The 20,251-nt window shown below is 39.5% G+C and overlaps 1 protein-coding gene across 2 annotated transcripts in view; it reads right to left on the bottom strand.

The window, feature by feature from the left end:
* The window catches only part of FLVCR2 (FLVCR choline and putative heme transporter 2), a 50,394-nt gene extending 36,465 nt beyond the window's left edge, over window positions 1-13,929 (bottom strand). For both annotated transcript variants that reach the window (XM_014061547.2, XM_014061548.2), the window contains exon 1: window positions 13,224-13,929. In XM_014061547.2, the coding sequence (XP_013917022.2) occupies window positions 13,224-13,760 (537 nt within the window). In that variant the 5' untranslated portion in view covers window positions 13,761-13,929. The remainder of the gene's footprint in view (window positions 1-13,223) is intronic.
* Between the last annotated feature and the right edge of the window lie 6,322 nt (window positions 13,930-20,251).

Genomic DNA, 20,251 nt, shown 5'->3' with positions numbered 1-20,251 from the left:
GCTCATAACAATAAAAAAATGGAAATGAAAAGATGTGCAAATATAACAGTAGCAAAGTAATGGAACAATACAATAAACCATGAAAAAGAAAACAATGAGCACAAAATAATAGGATAAAAGATGGGTGAGAGGAAAGCAGGGAACGAGGAGGGGGGGTGGCATTTGCTATCAATCTAGTAGCCACCACCAGTGTGGTTCTACCCCATTGGGTTCCCCAGCCAACCAGCAGAGGTAGGTCTTCAGGCTCTAAAAGAAGGGAAGGAGGATGGACACAGATATCACCTTGGAGGGTAGGATGAACCCAAAAAAAGATGCTACAGAAGAGAAGGCTGTTCTAGATCCCAATAATCAGAGTTTAATAACTGATGGGATTCTCGGTAGACCTTCTCTGCTGGCAGGACTGTATACATGGGGAGAGGGTATATACATACACACATACACATACACATACACACACAGTATATGTATATGGTTAGAGAGAGAGAGATTAAAAATGTACATCTCATGCAAAACATATCTAAGATATTATATTGTAAGAGAAAAGCCAATTTCAATATATTGTCTATATACTGTAATCCTTTCAATGCGAAAAGGAAACTGCAAACTGCTTAATACATTCACTTTTCAAAAGATTCCTGTAAGTAGCAGGTAACTACAAGAAGTGTCTCAGCAAATGCAACCAGGGAAAGGAATTTGGTGATGCACTGATATATTTGTGTTCTGCTTCAGACTGCGTTCTGTAATGATCCTTAAGGGTCATAATGTAACGTTACCCATTCTGTCTGTAGGCCTCTTCCTGTTTGCACACTCAAAATGGGAAGTTATAAGGACACACAAAAGCTAGCAGTAGAAAGAGAATCTTCTTGTTTCTATTTATAGAAGAGAAATAGATAAAGTTTCAGTTTATCTATTTAACTATTCAGTTATGATGGAAGATCTTCTCTTAGTTTCCAAGGCTTTCCCCCTTGCACACCAAAGGAAAAAAATGACACCTAGGTTATGTTCTTTGTAATGTCAATATATATTCATATCCTAAGAATGACAGCCCTATTTGTTCTTACAGAGGCTCATCTTAGTCCAGTGTCGCTTCTGACATTTGCCATCCAGATGCCTCAGAGTGCTTGCAAGCAGGAGACACCCACCCACATATATCTCCTACCACTGTTCCACTGCCAAAATGGTATTTGGAGACATCCCAGCCTCAATCCAGAGAAAATACTGCATCTTCAAGCCAGCATCCCTTGATAAAACTGTTTTCCCTACATTAATCCAATTTCCTTTAGATATAAGTACTGTTTCATCATACAATTTCATGTATGAATTCTATGCTAAGTAAAGGAATGCTTTCTTTCATCTGTTCAAAATCTAATTAGCTTTACTGGATGATCTCTGGTCCTAATATCTGAAAAGAAGGGGGGGGATTTTCCAACTTTCTTCATGCTTTTATATATTTCAATCATGTCCCCCACAGTTGCCTTTCTTCAAAACTGAAGTCCCAAGCTTTCTAGCTTTTTCTCATAAATATTTCCATTTGAGGTTTCTGATAGTTTAACACTGCAGTCTTCTGCAACATGATAGTCAATGTTTCATTCACTTTCACCTAGATCAGAAACGGATTCCAATGTAGCTGTTTCTGTTGGCAGAAAATTGATTCAACGCTTCAAAAGCATTTGGGAGAAGTATTTTGTGAATGCAGTACTGTCAGCAGAGGGATTTTGAGACATGAAGCTAAACATTATTTAAAAATAAATTAAAAACTACGTTTCTCGTTCACTGTTGTCCCACTTTCATTCTGTCTGATTTACGCCCTGTTTTGAAAATTGCAGAAGTATTGCTTTTGAAAGCAGCCAAAGGCTTTATAGTACAGTGTTTCTTAACCATGGCAATTTCAGTATTAATGGACTACAACTCCCAGAATTCTCCAGCCAACATGCGGGAGACTTGCCAAGATTCGAAACCTTGTTATAGCAGAAGTCACAAAGCCACAGCTTGTAGGCCAAATGCAGCCCTCCAAAGCCTTTTCTGAGATACCCAAGGCTACTTTCCAAAGGCAGCTTAGAAAATGAGCAGCACTGTCCATGGACACCTCTTCACCCCACAATCCATGCAACTGTAGATTTGCTCAGCTCCCAGGAAGGGCAGCAGGAAAGCAAGGCATTGCCAGGGAAGAAGGGCCACAATGCTGACATTGTCCTGGGGAGAGAAGAAAGCATGGTCAAGGAAGGGGGTCGAATTAATGAGAGTTTTTCTGTCTGGTAAAGGAAGGAAGGAGGGAAGAAAGGAAAGGAGGGAGGGAGGGAGGAAAGGGAGGGAGGGAGGAAAGGAAGAAAGGAAAGAAGGAAGAAAAGGAGGGAGGAAAGCAAGGGAGGGAGGGAGGAAAGAAGGGAGGGAGGAAAGAAAGGAAAGGAGCGGGGGAGGGAAAGGAGGGAGGAAAGCAAGGGAGGGAGGAAAGAAGGGAGGGAGGAAAGAAAGGAAAGGAGCGAGGGAGGGAAAGGAGGGAGGAAAGCAAGGGAGGGAGGAAAGAAAGGAGGGAAAGGAGGGAGGGAAAGGAGGGAAGAAAGCAAGGGAGGGAGGGAGGGGGAAAGGAAGGAAAGGAGGGAGGGGGAGGGAAGGCAGGAAGGACTGACAGGCAAAATGAAAGATAAAAAAGCAGGAAAGAAAAAAGAGTGAAGTAAAGAAATAGCTCTCTGTTCATCATAAGACAGAAGAAAAACAAGATTTAGGCAGGTCTTGGATTTCCCAGATTATATCATCCTAGATATGTCCTTGAAACAGATATTATCAACCTAGTAATAAAACCATATATTGGTATTCTGGTTGATAAAATCTCTGCTAGCTAGGCTAAATGATATGGCCTTATTTCATTGCTCTGCTTGCCACTTAACTCTATTTCATTGTTCAAGACTTTTATTTTTCGTCATTTATGTGTATTACCTTTATCTTATGTAATAAACATTTATTATGTTCATGCTATTAATATAATATTCATCATTTTTCTTTATAATTGGTGAGATTATAAAGATCAGTATAATACAATGGGGGAAAGGCGAAGAAAAGGAATATGTACTATAATGTTAAGGGTTATTTTCTTTATACTGTAAATATATTAAAAAGCATTAGTATGGTCCTTAGCCAATTTGAATCACGATGAACCCTCATCGTGATTCAAATTTTTTCACACAAGGAGCCACTTTCTTTCAGTTCCTATATAGATTGGCTGAACAGGTTCTCCAGGAAATATTTTGCCCAATAATGATTAAAGTAAGTCTGGCATGTCTTTCAAAGGAATAAAAATTGAATGGACTAAGTTCCTTCCCAAATTGCTGAACAACTTGGCATTGGAAAAATAGAAGGCCATGATTTATTTTTGCAAGAAATAAACACAGTTCTTGCTGGCGTCCTGCAATCTCTCAAGGGCAGGATTATAATTCAAAAAGAATGCTGGCTCCTTACTGATGAGATAAAAGTCTTCTCTCAGTATTAAACTGCTTTTTTATTCATTAAAGTGAACGCCAACTGAAAAATTGAACTTTATACATTATATCAAGTTAGGGCCCTTGGAAAACCTAAATAAAGACCCCCAAAATACATATTAAGTACTAGCGCTTCAAAATAACAATGAAGAATGCCAGGTCCACTCCAAACTCAAGCTCTGCTTTGTCTAATTCAGGAGTGTTAAACTCGATTTCATTGAGGGCAGCATCAGGGTTGTGTTTGACCTGGGGGTGGCAGGGGGACATGATCAGAGGACATGGCCAGCTCCATGTCACTCCTGTCAGGGATGCCGACAGTGGCCCGAGCGCTCTGCCAGGGAAAATGGTCTTTCGAGCTCCATTTTCGGTTGACACGGCCTCCTGCAACCTTCTGCCAGTGAAAACAGAGCTCAGGAGGGCTCCATTTTCACTGGCAGAGAGTTGCAGGAGGCTGTGGCAACTGAAAACAGAGCTTGGGAGCCCATTTTCCCTAGCAGGAGCACTGTGGGCCAGTTCTTTGCTGTTTCCCGGGCCACCCGTGGGCCAGATATAACTACCACATGGACCGGATCCAGCCCCGGGGCCTTAAATTTGACACCCCGGTCTAATTTCTCTTACTATGTATTTGCTCTGTTTAAAACATAAATAATTGCATTAGAGTACAACTTAATTTTTCCCACGTGGACATTGCAATATACAGTATATGGGTCTGACCAGAACCATCTTGAGATAGTGTTTAGTTAATTTTCCTTATAGTTTCCTTCCTTATATAGACTGTATCTTGCTTTACTGAAGAATCACGGCCCGCTCTATTCTGGATCCTTTCCAAAACTATCAGCTCAACAGCCAATCCAGGCAATATCTAAAACAGTGTTTCTCAACCTTGGCATTTGTAACATATATGGATTTCAAATTGCAGAATTCTGAGAGCTGAACTCCACAAATGTTAGGAGTTTATAAAGTTGAAAAACTCTTCTAGAAGATGACTCCCTAATCTTTTGGGACTGGGGAAACATAATTGGAATTCTAAGAATTTCTTGTGTGCAGGAAAATGTTTTTTGTATTACAAAAACAGCTGTTATGCCAAATCAATTATAAAGATGATCTCCTCACAGACACAACTTTCACAACAAAACAGAGGAAATCACAGCTGGTGGCATTAATATTTCCTAGGACCAAACAGCAAAGCTTTCTGAGCTTTTCACACTATAAAAGGAAGGGCGGAAAAGTATCATTCTCAGTATTAGCAATGTTCAAACTATGGGTGTTGTTGCTTAACTAGCCAAATCAGCATGTTTGTGTGCACGCATATACACAATAGGAATATCAGTAGGGAAATCTCAAGCTTCATCTGTAAAAATTATTCAGAAAAATGCAGCACTAAGAAAACTTGGCATACACCATGATCAAAGGCTGGTAACTAATTCTTTCTGAGAAAGTAAAACAACAAAGAATTAGAAGGCATGGCATGAAGTGTCCCAGAAAATGGCATGACAGAAACCACAAACAGTATGTGCCACACTGCATTATTTGGAAAGGTATTTATGCATTCAATGTGTGGCATAAATAGCCACAATTTAATTTTAGGTGCTTTTAATTTCGGACAACTGTCTTGGGCATTGAGTAATTAATTAACTGAATAAGCAAGTATCAGACACATACAACATGAAAGCAGACAAAGCAATGCCACAAGACAAGCTCAGTGTCTTAGCCACTGAGCCACCATGTCCCTTAGCAACATGCTAGTCTTTGCTTATTCCTATGATCAATTTCCAGCAAATAAATCTCCTTTCTGCTATAACAGCTGCATTACTGCTTCACTAGTTATTACTTAGGTCAAATTTTCACCCTCAGGAATGCTCAGATGCACAAAGTGATGCATTAATTTTCCCCCTTCTTATGAGTTTCAGCAGCTGAAGAGATTCCACAAGGAGAGAGAAATGCTGTTCTAGATTAAAAAAAAGTTTTAAAGAATCACCTTTGTGCTATACAAGGAAAGAACCAACAGAAGCTCAGAAATACTTACACACAATCCAATATTCCTGACATGCAGAAATCTTGCTGAAGCTGTTTTGAGAGTTCAAGTATTAATCCAAATAATTAAAGTTCTATGTTAAGACACCTAAGTGATAGCAAAGTATGAAGAGACCAAGTATTGTACACAATCACAGGATTATGAGAAAACAGAAATGTGCATGTATTGATTGACATAATTTTAAGTAGAAATATGATCAATTCCTCATTGTGGAAATAGGGTTAAATGACCTATATGCCTGTTAACATAGCGGAGAAGAATGATGATGAACTGCCCAAATATTAAGTGTTGATTGGCAGCCTGAACTTCAAGTTCGCTGCTCTACTTTCATTTGTTTTAAGTTTAATATGTACTTGCAACCTATTTTCTTAGAATTACACAAATGACCATTCTAGAAGAGAACATTATCATCAGACCAAGGGGTAGAGGATACAAATGATAGAAGCCAACTCAATTCCTGAGAGATGGTCCCAGCTGTGCTAAACTGCAAAAACTGTACACCTAAAATATTCTGATGACTTCTCACCTCGCAGCCATAACAAAGTCCTTTTAATGCCTCCCTTTTCTCCATCAAGCATGTGGATCTACAAGAACTGATAGGAGTCCTTGCTCTATGTAACTTGGCATTTTGCTGCTGTAAAGTTTATCTTAGTTCTTCAAATACGTACCTAGATTTTATCTGAAAGTCGAGTAAAATAATTCTGAAGACACTACTGTATCCAGGGATAAATTGTTTATGCCTTTGCTGTTACTTTCCATTCAAGCTTACAAGTAGTTTTACAAACCTAGTAATTTCTGCAGAAACTATATTTTTGCTTGGAATCAATCTGCCCTCCTCTTTGATCCTAGAATTTTAGAAGCAATTAAGACTCAGTACCCAAATTTGCAATGTCCCTTGCATATAGTGTGTGTGTGTGTGTGTGTGTGTGTGTGTGTGTGTGTGTGTGTGTGTTTGTTTGTGTGCGCGCGCGCATGTGCATCTTTGAGTCAGTCTCGATTCCTAATAACCGTTTAGGCAACATTTTAAAAGTGTTTTTCTTAGCAATATTTTAAAAGTGATTTGCTTACATTTTTCTAGGTCTGAGAGTGAGTGGTCCAAGAATGCCAATCTGTCTTTATGCCTAAAACCAGACCAGAACTCTGAATCTCCCAGAGTTTAGCCTAGAACCTTAAATGGCCACATCAAACTGGTTCTCCCCTTGCAGTTACAGGTAGTCCTCAACTTACAACCATTCATTTAGTGAACATTTGAAGTTACAATGGCAGAGTGACTTATTACCATTTTTCATACTTATGACCATTTCAGCATTTCCTTGGTCACATGCTAAAAATACAGCTGCTTTGCAACTGGCACGTATTATGATGGTCACAGTGTCTAGGGATCATGTCAAAAGTGGTATTCAGCAGGTTCTGACCAGTTCTGGAGAACTGGTAGTGGAAATTTTGAGTAGTTCGGAGAACCACTATCTGCCTCCCGAGTCCCAGCTGTTCAGGAGAAAATTGGGATTTTGCAGTATCCTTCCCCTGCCATGCCACCAAGCCATGCCCATTTAACAGGTAGTAAAAATTTTTGAATCCCACCACTAGATCATGTGATAACCTTTTGACAACCTTTTAACCCTCTGACAAGCAACATCATTGGGGAAGCCAGATTTATTTAACAATCCTATTACTAACTTAACAACTGCAGTGATTCACAACTGTGACAAGAAAGATTGTAAAATGGGGGTAAAACTCATTTAACAACCATCTTGCTTAGCTATGGAAATTTTGGCCTCGATTGTGGTTATAATTTGAGGATTACCTGTACAGTACAATGTTATAATTCATTTGATCGTACCAGTTTTTCCCAATCTGGGAAAGGCTATGCCAAAGAATGCTATCCACTCTACAGAATGGTATCACATGTTATTGTGAAATTTATCTCTTTGTACAGTCCACCGTTTATGAATGGACAGTTATTTATGAATTTTGTTCCCCAAATTTGCATGCTGCTCATTCCCAAATTGTTCTGATTAGGATCTGAAGTCCAATAAAACTGAAATGGCTCTAAACTTTTGCAAATCTGGCAAAATAATTTTTATGAATTATTTTCATGAATCCTACTTAGTTGCACTCTAAAGGAGCAGAATCATTTTCATTTGTTTTTGATCTGTGTACCTACTTGGATTTCAAGATTCTAATCTCTATAACTCCATGCAAAACTTTTAGGCTTTTGCAATCCTTCCTCAATTCACTCCCTCTCTCAATGCCTCCCTCAATGCCTGACTTCAAAACAAGGAAGCGGCAATTACCCAATACCTATTGTTTGCTCTGCCTTCATCTGCTTATCGTAGATGAAGATTTATGTATTTATTCATTAACCTTATTTATATAGCATTCTCTCATAACAGTGACTCCTAGAAACATACAAGCATTAAAACGTAAATCACATTTTGTGCAAGGATTAAAGCACAACCCATTTTGTACAAGTATAAAACAATAACCTTAATTACTGAGAAAAAAATACATAATCTATGTATCTATATAAACCTTTCCTTTTTAAATTCAAATAAGGGAATGTTCCATGATAATAATTCTTCTCAAAGTCTTTAGAAATTGGGCCGGATATGAATTTAATATATTACTACAGTATTTTGTTGGTTGCCCAGTCAGCCAGATGTTTAGACCAACCAATGATGATATTATTTTGGGTTGTTGTTGTTGTTATTGTTATTATTGTTATTATTAACCAACCAATGTCTTTTGAACTTCATTCCTTCCCTACAATCCTCTGCTAATGCTCTTGTATGAAGTAGCATAATTTAAATGAGGTGTTTAGAACCAGGGTTTTTCTGTGGCTTTCAGATAAGCTGCTCAGAAAAAGGAATTTTAGTTATCAGGCATTTCCAGATATATCAGAAGAACACATAGAGTGTAGAAGAACACACATGTAATAAAATATACAGGTGGATGAATGAATGTTCTGAATAAGGCATATTTTATCAATAAGAGCAACATTACAACAGTAGCCCCATTCAACAGTAGCTTCAGGCTTCATTTGTAGATTATGCATCTGGTTAACATACCACTAAAGTCCACTTTGGGCTGCAAGTTATCATGAAATCAAACAAACTGGGTCACAATAACCAGTTTAAACCAAAGTATTTGACAAAACCCAATGATACTATACACAAATGGTTAAGTTCCTCTTAATACACTAAGAGTACATCTGCCTCAGTAATCTGCTGAGAAGGTTACTGGAAAAGTTTAAGCATGTGACTTTCTAGGAATCAGAGAGAAAGCTAGAGAATCAGCAGAAAGAGCTCCATGACTGTAGCCATAACAAACTTTTCATTAAAGGATATCACCTAGATCAATGATTTTCAAACTTGGCAATTTTAAGTTGTGTGAACTTCAAATCTCAGAATTCACCAGCCAGCTAAGAAACAGAATTAAGAATACTCTAATATGAACAAATAAGCTTACTAAAAACTTCTAAAATAGCTTTTAGTAGATATAACTTTATTTTGGACATTGACTACTACAAAAGTATTCTCTACCAAAAAGAACAATTAGCAACTTTTCATAAGTAGAATAACCTTTGGATGAAAAAAATGGAAAGATAAATATCATGTAAATTAACCAGTCCCACAAGATCTAACAAAAGATAAATATATTCAATACAAAAACAATTTTGCAATATAGAGTTGCTTAAGTAGCTTATACATTCTCACAGTGTCAGCATGTTTCTGGGATGTCAGCATCCATTGTTCCTCTGCTCATTATGTATGTAATTGTATTAGTAGGCTTTCAAAACATAACAGTTCAAACTGTCAAGATTCAGACCAGATACAATAATAAATCTCATTGCTATATAGACATTTAGCCTTATATTCAGAAATGGCTTCACTGCAGACAAAAATAAGGGCACACAGTTATATATTCAGTAGATATGCCTACTCTAGTACGCATATATCTTACCCTCCATTGTCCCCCCCTTACTGTTTGTATTATACTTCCTTTCTTCCTACCAAGTCAACAGAAGTATGAATGTCCATTTCCTGATTTTGAAATTAGGAGGCATCCAAACAAAGTTGACATAATAGAATGGTTGAATCTGGGAACAGAGGTTCCCACTTCATCAAGTCTATTCCTTCAACACCTCCCTTCCAATGATCTCTTTCTCCTGATGGTCAATAGGGGCCTTGTAGGAGATCTTGATCACTGAAGGAACCAGAAAGTCTTTGGCAGAAGGTACGGACTGTAACCTGTTAGGGAAAGCATGAACCTTAGTAGACACTTAGGAGCCACCCAGAGTTTGTCGAGGATGGGAAGCCATATAAATGTTTTAAATAAATAAAATATTATCAGTAAACTTAAGTCATTGAGAAATGATCAGATTAATTATCTTGTTGATAAATCACATAGCAGCAAAAGTATTATTTGAAGGTCACATCTGTTATCTCTGTTTTATTATCCAGGAAAAGAGAAAAGATAGAGCTTTACATGCAATAGATGAAGCAGAACTTTTTAAAAAGGATGGCATAAATCTGGGCAACTATTAGAAATTAGATTATTAAAGTAAGTCATAGTTCGAAAACACTTGATGAAAGAACAAAACTACTGTCTCAAGGGCATGGTAGAAGCCGTGGCAAGGGAATGAAATGGATGGACTATCTTGGAGAAGACATTAATTACCACCATAGCAGTAACTAGGCTTTATATGGAGTTTTAAAGTGTAAGGAAATTGTTTCCCTAGACCTCTTTGGGGGAAACAGAAAAAAAGAATCCAGCTGTTCGTTACTTTATTATATTTCTATACTGCTGCAAAATATATCACCTCTCCGTAGCTTATATCCACAAAAAAATAAAATAAAACCAATAAAATCAGAATAAATGATCATGTGTTAAATGTTCAACTAAACACAATAATAATAGTTCTTACTCTATATTGCTTTCTGGAATAATTTGGTCTACAATAATTTAATTTCTTTGATCTTCAACATAAGCCCTTCCTTTTCATGGCATTCAGACTGGGAGATGCCTGCTTAATATAGCCTAAGAAATCACTGATTCCTGCCTTGACAGTTTCATTCCTCACCCAGCCAAGATAAAGGTAAAGGTTCCCCTCTCAAATATGTGCTGGTCGTTCCCAACTCTAGGGGGCAATGCTCATCTCCGTTTCAAAGCCGAAGAGCCAGCACTGTCCGAAGACATCTCCGTAGTCATGTGGCCGGCACAAGTAAATGCCAAAGGCGCACGGAATGCTGTTTCCTTCCCACCAAAGGCGGTCCCTATTTTTCTTCTTGCATTTTCACATGCTTTCGAGCTGCTAGGTTGGCAGAAGCTGGGACAAGTAACAGGAGCTCACTCTGTTACGCAGCACTAGGGATTCGAACTGCCGATCTTTCTGATCAACAAGCTCAAAGTCTTAGCCACTGAGCCACTGCGTCTCCACCCAGCCAAACACTAATATAAAAGAGGCTCCACACTCAAACATAATTTGTTTATGAAATCATCTTCAATGATAATTTTTTAGCAACATGGTTAATCTATTAATACATTTTATTTGATTTGTACAATTTATAGAGCTATATAAACTCACTTTGAAATGAAACCCTTAGAGAAAGGATTTAGAATGTATATTATCAACCTGGTGAGAAAAAAAAATCTGGGAAGTCATCCTTTCTGTATATGGCATGTAATGTCATTCTGAGTGTATGTTCTTTACTCTAACAGCTGGAGAATGAGCTGAAGGATAAACCACTCATTATTTCAGATCTAATAGCAGAATCCACCCAGTCCTTTTAGCTTCCAAACTTGGAAACAATACTGAACCATAACATATACTCAGAAAATACAGTATATTGGTAGATATACAGGTAGTTCTCAACTTATGACCAATAGCTTAGTGACTCTGAAGTTATGACAGATCCTCGAAAAGGTACTTACAACTCAGATTCAAAGTTCCGATGACCAGAAACACGCACACCCCGCCGTGGCCATATGGTCACATATTGAGCACTAGGCAAGCAAAACATTTACAATGTTTTGCAGCATCCCATAGTCACAATTTATCTTCTTTTTTTGACAGAAACCGACATTTACTTTTGATTTCCAACAAAAAAAAAACATATCCATTGTGGAAAATGAGTTCACAACTTCTGCTTTTCCTTTAAAACTGCTACAAAACATTTTGTAAAATCAGGTCAGTTAAATAAGTCAAACACTACTGAAGTACAATTTTAAAAATATTAACATTTCTATAACCTTTAAGACTCCTCATCCCAAACTTCCATTGTTAACAATATCACTTTGGTTATTTGTTCATTTGTTTTCCTACACTAGTTCATGTGGTGTCTGGATCACATTTAATTATTTATTAGACTGCTATGCCACCTTTCCTTCAAAAATTGAAGGGGGCATATGTAGCAATAGCAATAGCACTTAGTCTTATATAGCTTCATAGTGCTTTTATAGCCCTAAGTGGTTTACAGAGTCAGCATATTGCCCCCAACAATCTGGGTCCTCATTTTACCCACCTCAGAAGGATGGAAACCTGAGTAGTCAACCTTGAGCCGGTGAGATTCGAACTGCCGAACTGCTGGCAGCCGCCAGTCAGCAGAAGTAGCCCCCAGTACTGCACTCTAACCATTTTGCCACCTCGGCACTTGCTCCTTCTGTTTTTCCCAACAATAGCAACCTTGCAAGTTAGATTGGGCTGAGAATGATTATTTGGCCCAAAGTCACTCAAGGAGGCTCCAGAGTTGAGGACAAACTAAGCCAGGTCTCCCTGTTCCTAATCCAACATAATCATTATACCGTGTTTCCCTGAAAAGAAGACAGTGTCTTATTTTTGACTCCCGAAATAAGCACTTGGTCTTATTTTCGGGGAGGTCCTTTTATTTTTGAGGTGCAAGAGGAAGCGAGTGTGGTCACTTCATGGCTGCTGCTTTGTTGCAATATTTTTGGGGAGGGCTTATTTTAGTGCATGCGTTCAAAAGCCCGATTGGGCTTAATATCCAGGGAAGTCTTATTTGCAGGGAAACAGGGTACCACACCACCCTTCCTCCCCTCTCAGAAAGTAGAAAGGCTTACATAACACATACCATCTATATGGTATGGTGAAGAAGACACAATTTGTGAAGAAGACACAAATGAATTGAATTGAACTTTATTTGGCCAAGTGTGATTAGACATACAAGGAATTTGTCTCTGGTACAGAAGCTCTAACCAGTCATCATCATCAAGGGATGTCGTTATCCAAGAAAGTTTCTAGTATACATTTTTGAAGTTTAGCACCAATCCTATTCTCCATCCTGTAAGGTCTGCTTTCACAGACATTCTTCTTCTTAAGTTTAAAGCTCCCTCTCCCATGGCTCAGGTGGTTTGGCTTTGTCTGGATGCTTTCCTTTAAATTCTAATCCAGTTTGCATACTTGTAATTCCCTGATCCAGTGCCTCTGCCTATGGAGACCTTTCACTCATAAATCTACAATATTGAAAGAAAGTGCGCTCTCTCCCCCCCTTTTCTCTGTGTGTGTGTGTGTGTGTGTGTGCTTTTTGTCTGACTTTTTTAAACTACAAACTTTTCTTGAGGGAGGGGGGAGAGAGGGGGGAGGGGGGGAGAACGAGAGTGTCAAGGCCTTTTTGGTTCTCTCTTTCTGCCTGAGGATAAGCCACTTCTTCCTTTATCACATCCCTCTCTACTAGCCGGCTATTTCCTTTTCCTACCTGGTTGCCAAAGACAGCGATGGAGCAGGCGCTCGAGATCTCTCGGGGCCCAAACCAGACGGACGCGATGCGGGACGGCATGCCCAGGATGAAGACTTGCGCCAGGGAACAGATGACCTGGCCCAGGATGGTGACTGGGAAGAGATGGGGCTCCGCGCTCCCCGTCTTCACCCAAGCTCCTAAGCAGTTGAGGGCGGACCCAGCCAGGGCAATGAGCCTCAGCCCCTTCAGGTCGAGGAGCCAGGCGACCGGGAACAGGAGCGGGATGTAGACGACCATGTAACACATGGAGAGCCAGTCGACAGCCAAATGGGTCACGCCGTAAAAGTCGGCAAAGATCAAGTTGATGCTGCCGTACTGGATCCACTGGAAGGCGTTGCAGAAGGAGTAGGAGCTGAAGAGGACAACGATCACCCACCGGCGCCAGGTCAGGCGGACCTCCGGCACCAATGCCGGGATTGACCCGTTCGGAGCCTCCGCTTCCACCAGCTCCGGCTTAGCCTCTTGCACGATATCGGGCTTCTCTAGACACCCCATTGGCCCGTCTGGTTGAGTTCTGTCTCCCGGACTAAAAGAGAGAGTCTGCACCAGAGGCTCCTACGGCTTCCTGAATGCTAAAGCTCCGACTTGTTTTGGCTTCTCCCCCCTGTTAATCCCCGTTTTATAGGCGGCCCTTCCATGCCTCCCTCTTGGCTCGGCGCTTTCGAAACTTTTCCGAACTGCCCTTGGCACGTGATGCCATGCCCCGCCCCGCCGGAGACGGGACTTCTGCCGTCCGACCGGGGGGGGGGGTGTTAGTCACCTGTCTTACCCCGCCACGCCTCTCTGGTCGTGGATTGGCCCTCAATGCCCCGCCCCCTTCGGAGAGGCTCCTTATTTCTATGGAAACGTTCTCTCGCTCTCTTCATCCTCGGTCCTTGAACGGAGTGGGTGGGCTGATAGCGATCGTCTGAGTCTGGTCTTCGGAAGATCCCTTTGCCTCTTATCTCCCGGGCGCTGGACAACCAACTCCTGCTGCGTACCGTTTAGCAGGGGGACTTTGTCCTCACCCGGTCGAAGAATATCCCGTTCGCTTTAGAGCAGCGGGTCCCCAAACTTGACAACTTTAAGACTTGTGGACTTCAACTCCTAGAATTCTCCAGCCAGCTGCTGGCTGGAGAATTCTGGGAGTTGAAGTCCACAAGTCTTAAAGTTGCCAAGTTTGAGGACCTCCTGTTTTAGAGCATTTCGAGGGAAGATTCTGCCTGGCAGCTCACTTGCAGGGCGCTCTGCTTAGAAAAGACTCAGCTGCTCAATAGCCAGTATCCTCCGCACATCGGCCTATTCAGCGTTATTATAAAGCAATACATTGTATTTGCAAAGAAACTTTGAAATCTTTCCCTGACCTCCGTTCCAAGCGCTGACACCCACACGCCATGTTGCAGGAAAAACTTCACCCTAGTAGCAGATAATGCTTCTGATTTAAATAATTCACCAGAGGCTAATAGAGAAGGAGTGACTCTAGGTAGGAAGGCCGGCTAAACATTGTGAATAAGAAGATTCAAGGAGATCTACTAACAGAGTTAATAGATTAACAGAGTTGGAAGGGACCTTGTAGGTCATCTAGTCCAAATCCCCCCCCCCTCAAGCAGGAGACCATACACCATTTCTGACAAATGACAGTCCAATCTCTTCTTGTTTAATTTTAGAAAGATGAGCTTTCTAAAGGGATAAACAGCCACCCCTTAAAGCATCCTTCCCCACCCTGGTGCTTTCCAGATTGGCATTGCCACTCCCAGAATTCATGCCTATCTCCCATTCATAAGTTATGTGAGCCTATAAGTATCAGTTAGTGGGGAATGTGGGAAAGTTCTGGGAAGACTGTGATGGTAACTGAGCTTGTGCAGCATGCCAAGTTTTCTTAGCTTACTGAATAAACCACATTAAAAAGGGTTCATACAACAAACTAAGACAAAACTAGATAAATAATGTAATGTATCTGCTTTAAACAATTATATGGCTGCCTATCACAGATAATGTGACTCCAGGCCTTACCTGCACCACCATATTCAGGACCAATTGCAGCTTCTGTAATGGGTCAATCCAAACTTGGTTCTCACAGTGTTGGACCAAAGCCTGTTCTTCCCTATTCAGGATCCTCCGGTTTTTAGGCACTTAGACAGCCAGGAAAAAAGATGCACAATTGAATAACATCAGAACATCAGCTTCATCTTCCAGAGGTTCCTTATAAATCAGACTAGACTGGACCACTAACACTAGAATCAACACACAACCAGATTCTATATAGATGCAATCTAGTTTAAGGCCATCCCCCCCATTGCCTCATTCCAAGAAGTGACCAAGACCTCAGCTGAACCATGTTTCATCCATGTTGCTTGTTTAGCAATGTTACATTTATGCAAGTTGAAGTATTAGATATCTGATCTGATCCATAAATATTCTTATGTACCTTACCTCAATAGTTTATTTCATTTGGTCAGCTCTGTACAAATGCTAGCATCTTCATAGCATTTAGAAGATTCGTTTTAATTCACCATGCTTTCAATCCCAGTTAAATCTTCTTGACATTCATTCATCTCAAGAGAGGTTGATTTATTATTACCGTTCTTTTGAAATATTATAATGTATTATCATTATAATATTTCATTATAAACACACACACACACCCCATCTTATTTGAGCAGACTGTAAAATAAGCACCAGCCTAAAAGGAGTTGGAGATGTGCAATATTGATCTCTAAACACTGTTTTATTTCTAAGTAATAAGAAATCAATTTCTGAAGGCTTCTTATCTTTCATCATGGGTAATAGCCAAACATGGTGCATTGGTTAGAGTATTCATTAATAAGTTTTATTTCAAAGTTAGTTTGTCAGAATTCCAAATAGCATCCTCAATCAAATAAGAATCCGAGGCTAGAGATTCATCAAAGTTCAAATTTATTAAAGAAACCATGTTGGCACATCTGGGAAAATCTGAATCTGAAAGCTTCCAGGCTTTCCCCACCCAGTTGAAAGTTCAAAACCCTGTCCCAGCACCCACATGTCCATCACATGGCCCAACCAGCCCCTGTTATGAAGGAAAATTCCTCCCATCCACATCTGTCCAGGTGCAGGGACAAAATAATCTTGACTTTCTGAGAAGGAATGTTATTTTAGCTACATATCTCCCCCATGCTCCATACAATTTCCCACTCCCAGTTTCCCACAGAAGACTATGTTTGAATATGTGGCAGGCTTGGGTACATGCACAATTTTGGCATACATAAAAAAAAGGTTCACCATCACTGCTATAGGATATGACATAGTCTTTGGAAGTTTGCATTTTCCGAGCCAACCCAACTAGGCTTAAAAATACTCAGTCCTTTTCTCAATCCTGCTGTTACTATGTTCAAACTGAGCTACAAAATATTAGGAAGGAAAAGGACTCATTGTTGATGTGTCACCTGTAGATTCTGACAACCATTAAACAAGTGTCAATGGTATTTGTTTGAAATATCCTCTGCTTACAGCTCGATTGAGAATTTTTTAGATGTATTGCTTAAATATTATGCAAAATATTAGTAAACAAGGGAAACTATGGTAGCATTACACAAAATTCAAACGTCTTCTGGTGTGTATATACACTACATAACACTACTAGAGCATGACAACTTTATAAACTATTTAAAGTGATTTAGTGTAATAGTTAATAGTTAATTAATAGTTTCTTTTAATACTTCCTGTATTCTGAGATATTTTATCCTACAAATGAAACCATCAAGTCCTTCAAATGAAGTTTTCTAATTGTCTTTTTTTAACCAAATCTATCCATCCATCAAAAGCACTGATTGCACTTTAGACCCTGTTTCTTCCAGTAACTTCCCACTTGGAATGTTTGTTCTGGCTATCTTACACTGGTGGCATTGAATCTTGGCTGTCCCCTACTAAGTTCCTTTGCAAGGGCCTTCTGGGGAAAGAAATGATTCGAAGAAATTAATCCCATCTATCAGAGTTCCTAAACTTTTTTCCATCTCACTTCCCTTTAGTGTAATATTAATGTACACAATTCTCCATAAAACATAAATACCAAAATGAACACAAATGAACAATAGAAACAATATAAGGAAATTTGGGAGTTATTGTAGCATTTATGTACAACATAAAGGTTCTTCATACGTCCCCTGGACTCGGTCTGCACTTCCCCAAGCGAGCTACACCTCACAGTTTGAAAAATCTTGCCACAACAAGGAAACTTCTGTCCAAACCATGGTTCAGTATTTGATACGGTCAGATGGATCAACATTTATCATTCAGGGTGGCAAATCTAATTAGATAAAACTTAATGCCAGTAATTATTTCTTCAGTGTTTTCTGACACATTTGAATTGATTTAGACCCCAAACAAGAAGGAATATTTTACATTGATAGAAGATGCAGTCCAAAAGAAGTAGGCATGAATTCAAACAAACACTGTTGTTTTGTGAAATTCAGAGTGTCTGGCTCTATTCTAAGAATGGAGGAGAACAAAGTCTAAGATCAACAGTTTGTTTGTTTGTTTGTTTGTTTGTTTATAACATTTCTGACTGACTCAATCTCAAGTTGTTGTGCAAAATATGGTTTGACTTCATGCTACTTAAGTGTTCCCTTATGGGCCTTGCTTATTCTGAGAGAAGAAAGGGGAAATGTCTTTTCCCCATGACAATATAACATTTCAGCTTAGCCCCAAATTTAGTTTATTTTTTAGACAATGACTGTATATCAGTTACTAAGTTTTCATTTAAAAATTTTGAATTTATATTCCGTTCTTATGAATTTAAGGACAAACAAAGACCAAGCAAATGCCTACAGCATCCTGCCACTACCAAAGTGCCTCAGTGTTACCTGCTGCTAAAGCAGGTGAGCCCCAAAGAATCCTCTCCAGCCGAGCTCATGCTGCTCATTCTCCATTGGTTTGTTCAGGCTAAATAACAAAGTAGTTGTGGAATTTTTTTATGTCCTACATTGCTGTAAGTTCAGTTCAGGAAAGAACTTTATCCCGAAGGCTTGCAACGTGTGCATCAGCAAAACTGTCACACACTGGGCATACTGCATCCAGTCAGGCATAGAAGGGGCACAATGAAGAGAACGAGGCAAGTTATTAAGACTCTTTATTCTCTTGGAGTTAGCAAAAGTAAAATGTGGGTCCACATTCCCCAGCTAGTAAAGGGATAGGTCATTGTGCAAAAACGTAGCACATTGTCTTCAAAACCTAAACCTGAAAAATACATCTTCACTTTCCTGAAGTCTGGAGGGCTAAAGAGTTAAAATCCAAGTTGCAAGTTTATTGCCAGGAAGGACAACAGTATTATAAATGCACTAGAACACATTCTTATACTTAAAATCACTTTTTATCTAGCCCCCAAAACAGTCATTTTTGAGGTCCAGAATCCCACTTAATTTTAGGCAGCCAGGAATACTGTGAGTCAGTTCAGTTGGTTGCAAAATGATATTACTAAAAGGAACAAGCTGAAAGTTTTTTGTGGGGAGAGGGGTGTTACTTTTTTCCTAGTTGCTGGGACAGGCCTTTAGTCTGAGCTGACTATATAAACGGTTTACAGGTTGTTTTAACATAACAAGGGAAATAGCTGATTGGCCTGCCACCATTTTTCATTATTATTTTAACATAGCCTTTTTCAGCTCCAACCATCACAGAGAAAGTGTGTTCCCCAATTTTAGAAATTACTGAGGACCCCCCAAAAGAGCTTTTATTTGTATAGGTTGTATATATCAATATTTGCCATATTAAATATTTAAAAATAAACCACACACTCACTGCTGCTCCTGCTTCTCATGATTGTTTGAAGGCATTTTATATTGTATTATTTTTCAACATAGGCTGACAAATTATTTTGATTTTTGTGGATCTCTGAGAAGGTCTTGGGAAATCCCCAGAGATCCTAGGACCACACTTTTAAAAATATGGCCAATACACTATACATATTTAGAATTACTATAGTGTCATCTTTCTCCACTTGGTTCCCTTCCAATATGATGGAACTACAACTGGAATTTTGAGACTTGCGATTTTGGGGGAAAAATGCTTTTCTGTTATTTGCTCCTATGTATTGTGGGAAGTTATCATCCAGCCCTCTCCCAGAAAAATGAAATATCCTAGGAAATATTGAAAAGGCAGAATATTTATCTGGATGTGAAAAGAAACATTTTAAAAGACAGAATAGTTGCCTATAGCTTTCTACCCATCCCCAGCTAATGGCTAGCCCACTTTACATAATAAAGACTTCTCCTCACTGCAGCTGTAGGGGGAAGGGATATTACTCAACTGACAACAAGGCATCTGAGAACTCATCACAGTCTAGAGAGTAGCCTCCTGCATGGCACCATGGGAGTTTGATAACCAGTCAGAATACATTTCTTACACAGGAACAGGAAACAGAGGTGGGACTAAACAGGGTATAAAAAGCCTAGCAAGCCCCTTCCTCAGCCCTTCTCTTCTTCTCCATCAACATTGAAACATGTGATCACCTTTTCTGTACAGGGCTCAAGCCATGTGGCCCTGTCCAACAATAAACCATCTTTCCAAGTAGCCTCCATGTCTCCAGTGTCTTCTTCCCCACTTGGAGCTGAACCCAGAAGGACATTTCTTTCAACAGTATGCTAAAACTGTGGTGAATATTATGTCCATTACATAGTACCGTAATAAGTCCAAGTGACATTAGTAAGTGTTATCTCTGTGTAAACATGCATTAGGTTACTAAGTTTAGGGAAGCATTTTCTGATTCATATATGCTCCAAGAAATTGCCCATTGTTTTTTTCTCTTTAATAGGGCTTTTATTCAGTTCTTTTGGTAGATGTCTTATCTTCTTTGCTTTCTTACAAAACCAGCTTTTCTTACAAATGTGTCAAGGTCAGTCTACCTCAATCTTCTTGTCAGATTTGCTACAAAGCTAACATGTACTTGGGGCAATTTCAATTCAAGAGAAATTAAATTACTTTTTGTTTGGAAATAAAAAGAGGGTGGCAGATAGTGGCTGTGTCCGAGGTATGCCCCG

This window comes from Thamnophis sirtalis, unplaced genomic scaffold (assembly GCF_051295495.1).
Source record: "Thamnophis sirtalis isolate CommonGarterSnake01/CBP01778 unplaced genomic scaffold, rThaSir2_p1.2 scaffold_1, whole genome shotgun sequence".
Lineage (NCBI taxonomy): Eukaryota > Metazoa > Chordata > Lepidosauria > Squamata > Natricidae > Thamnophis > Thamnophis sirtalis.
The sequence above is the reverse complement of the archived record's forward strand: the minus strand, read 5'-3'. Positions and strand labels throughout refer to the sequence as shown.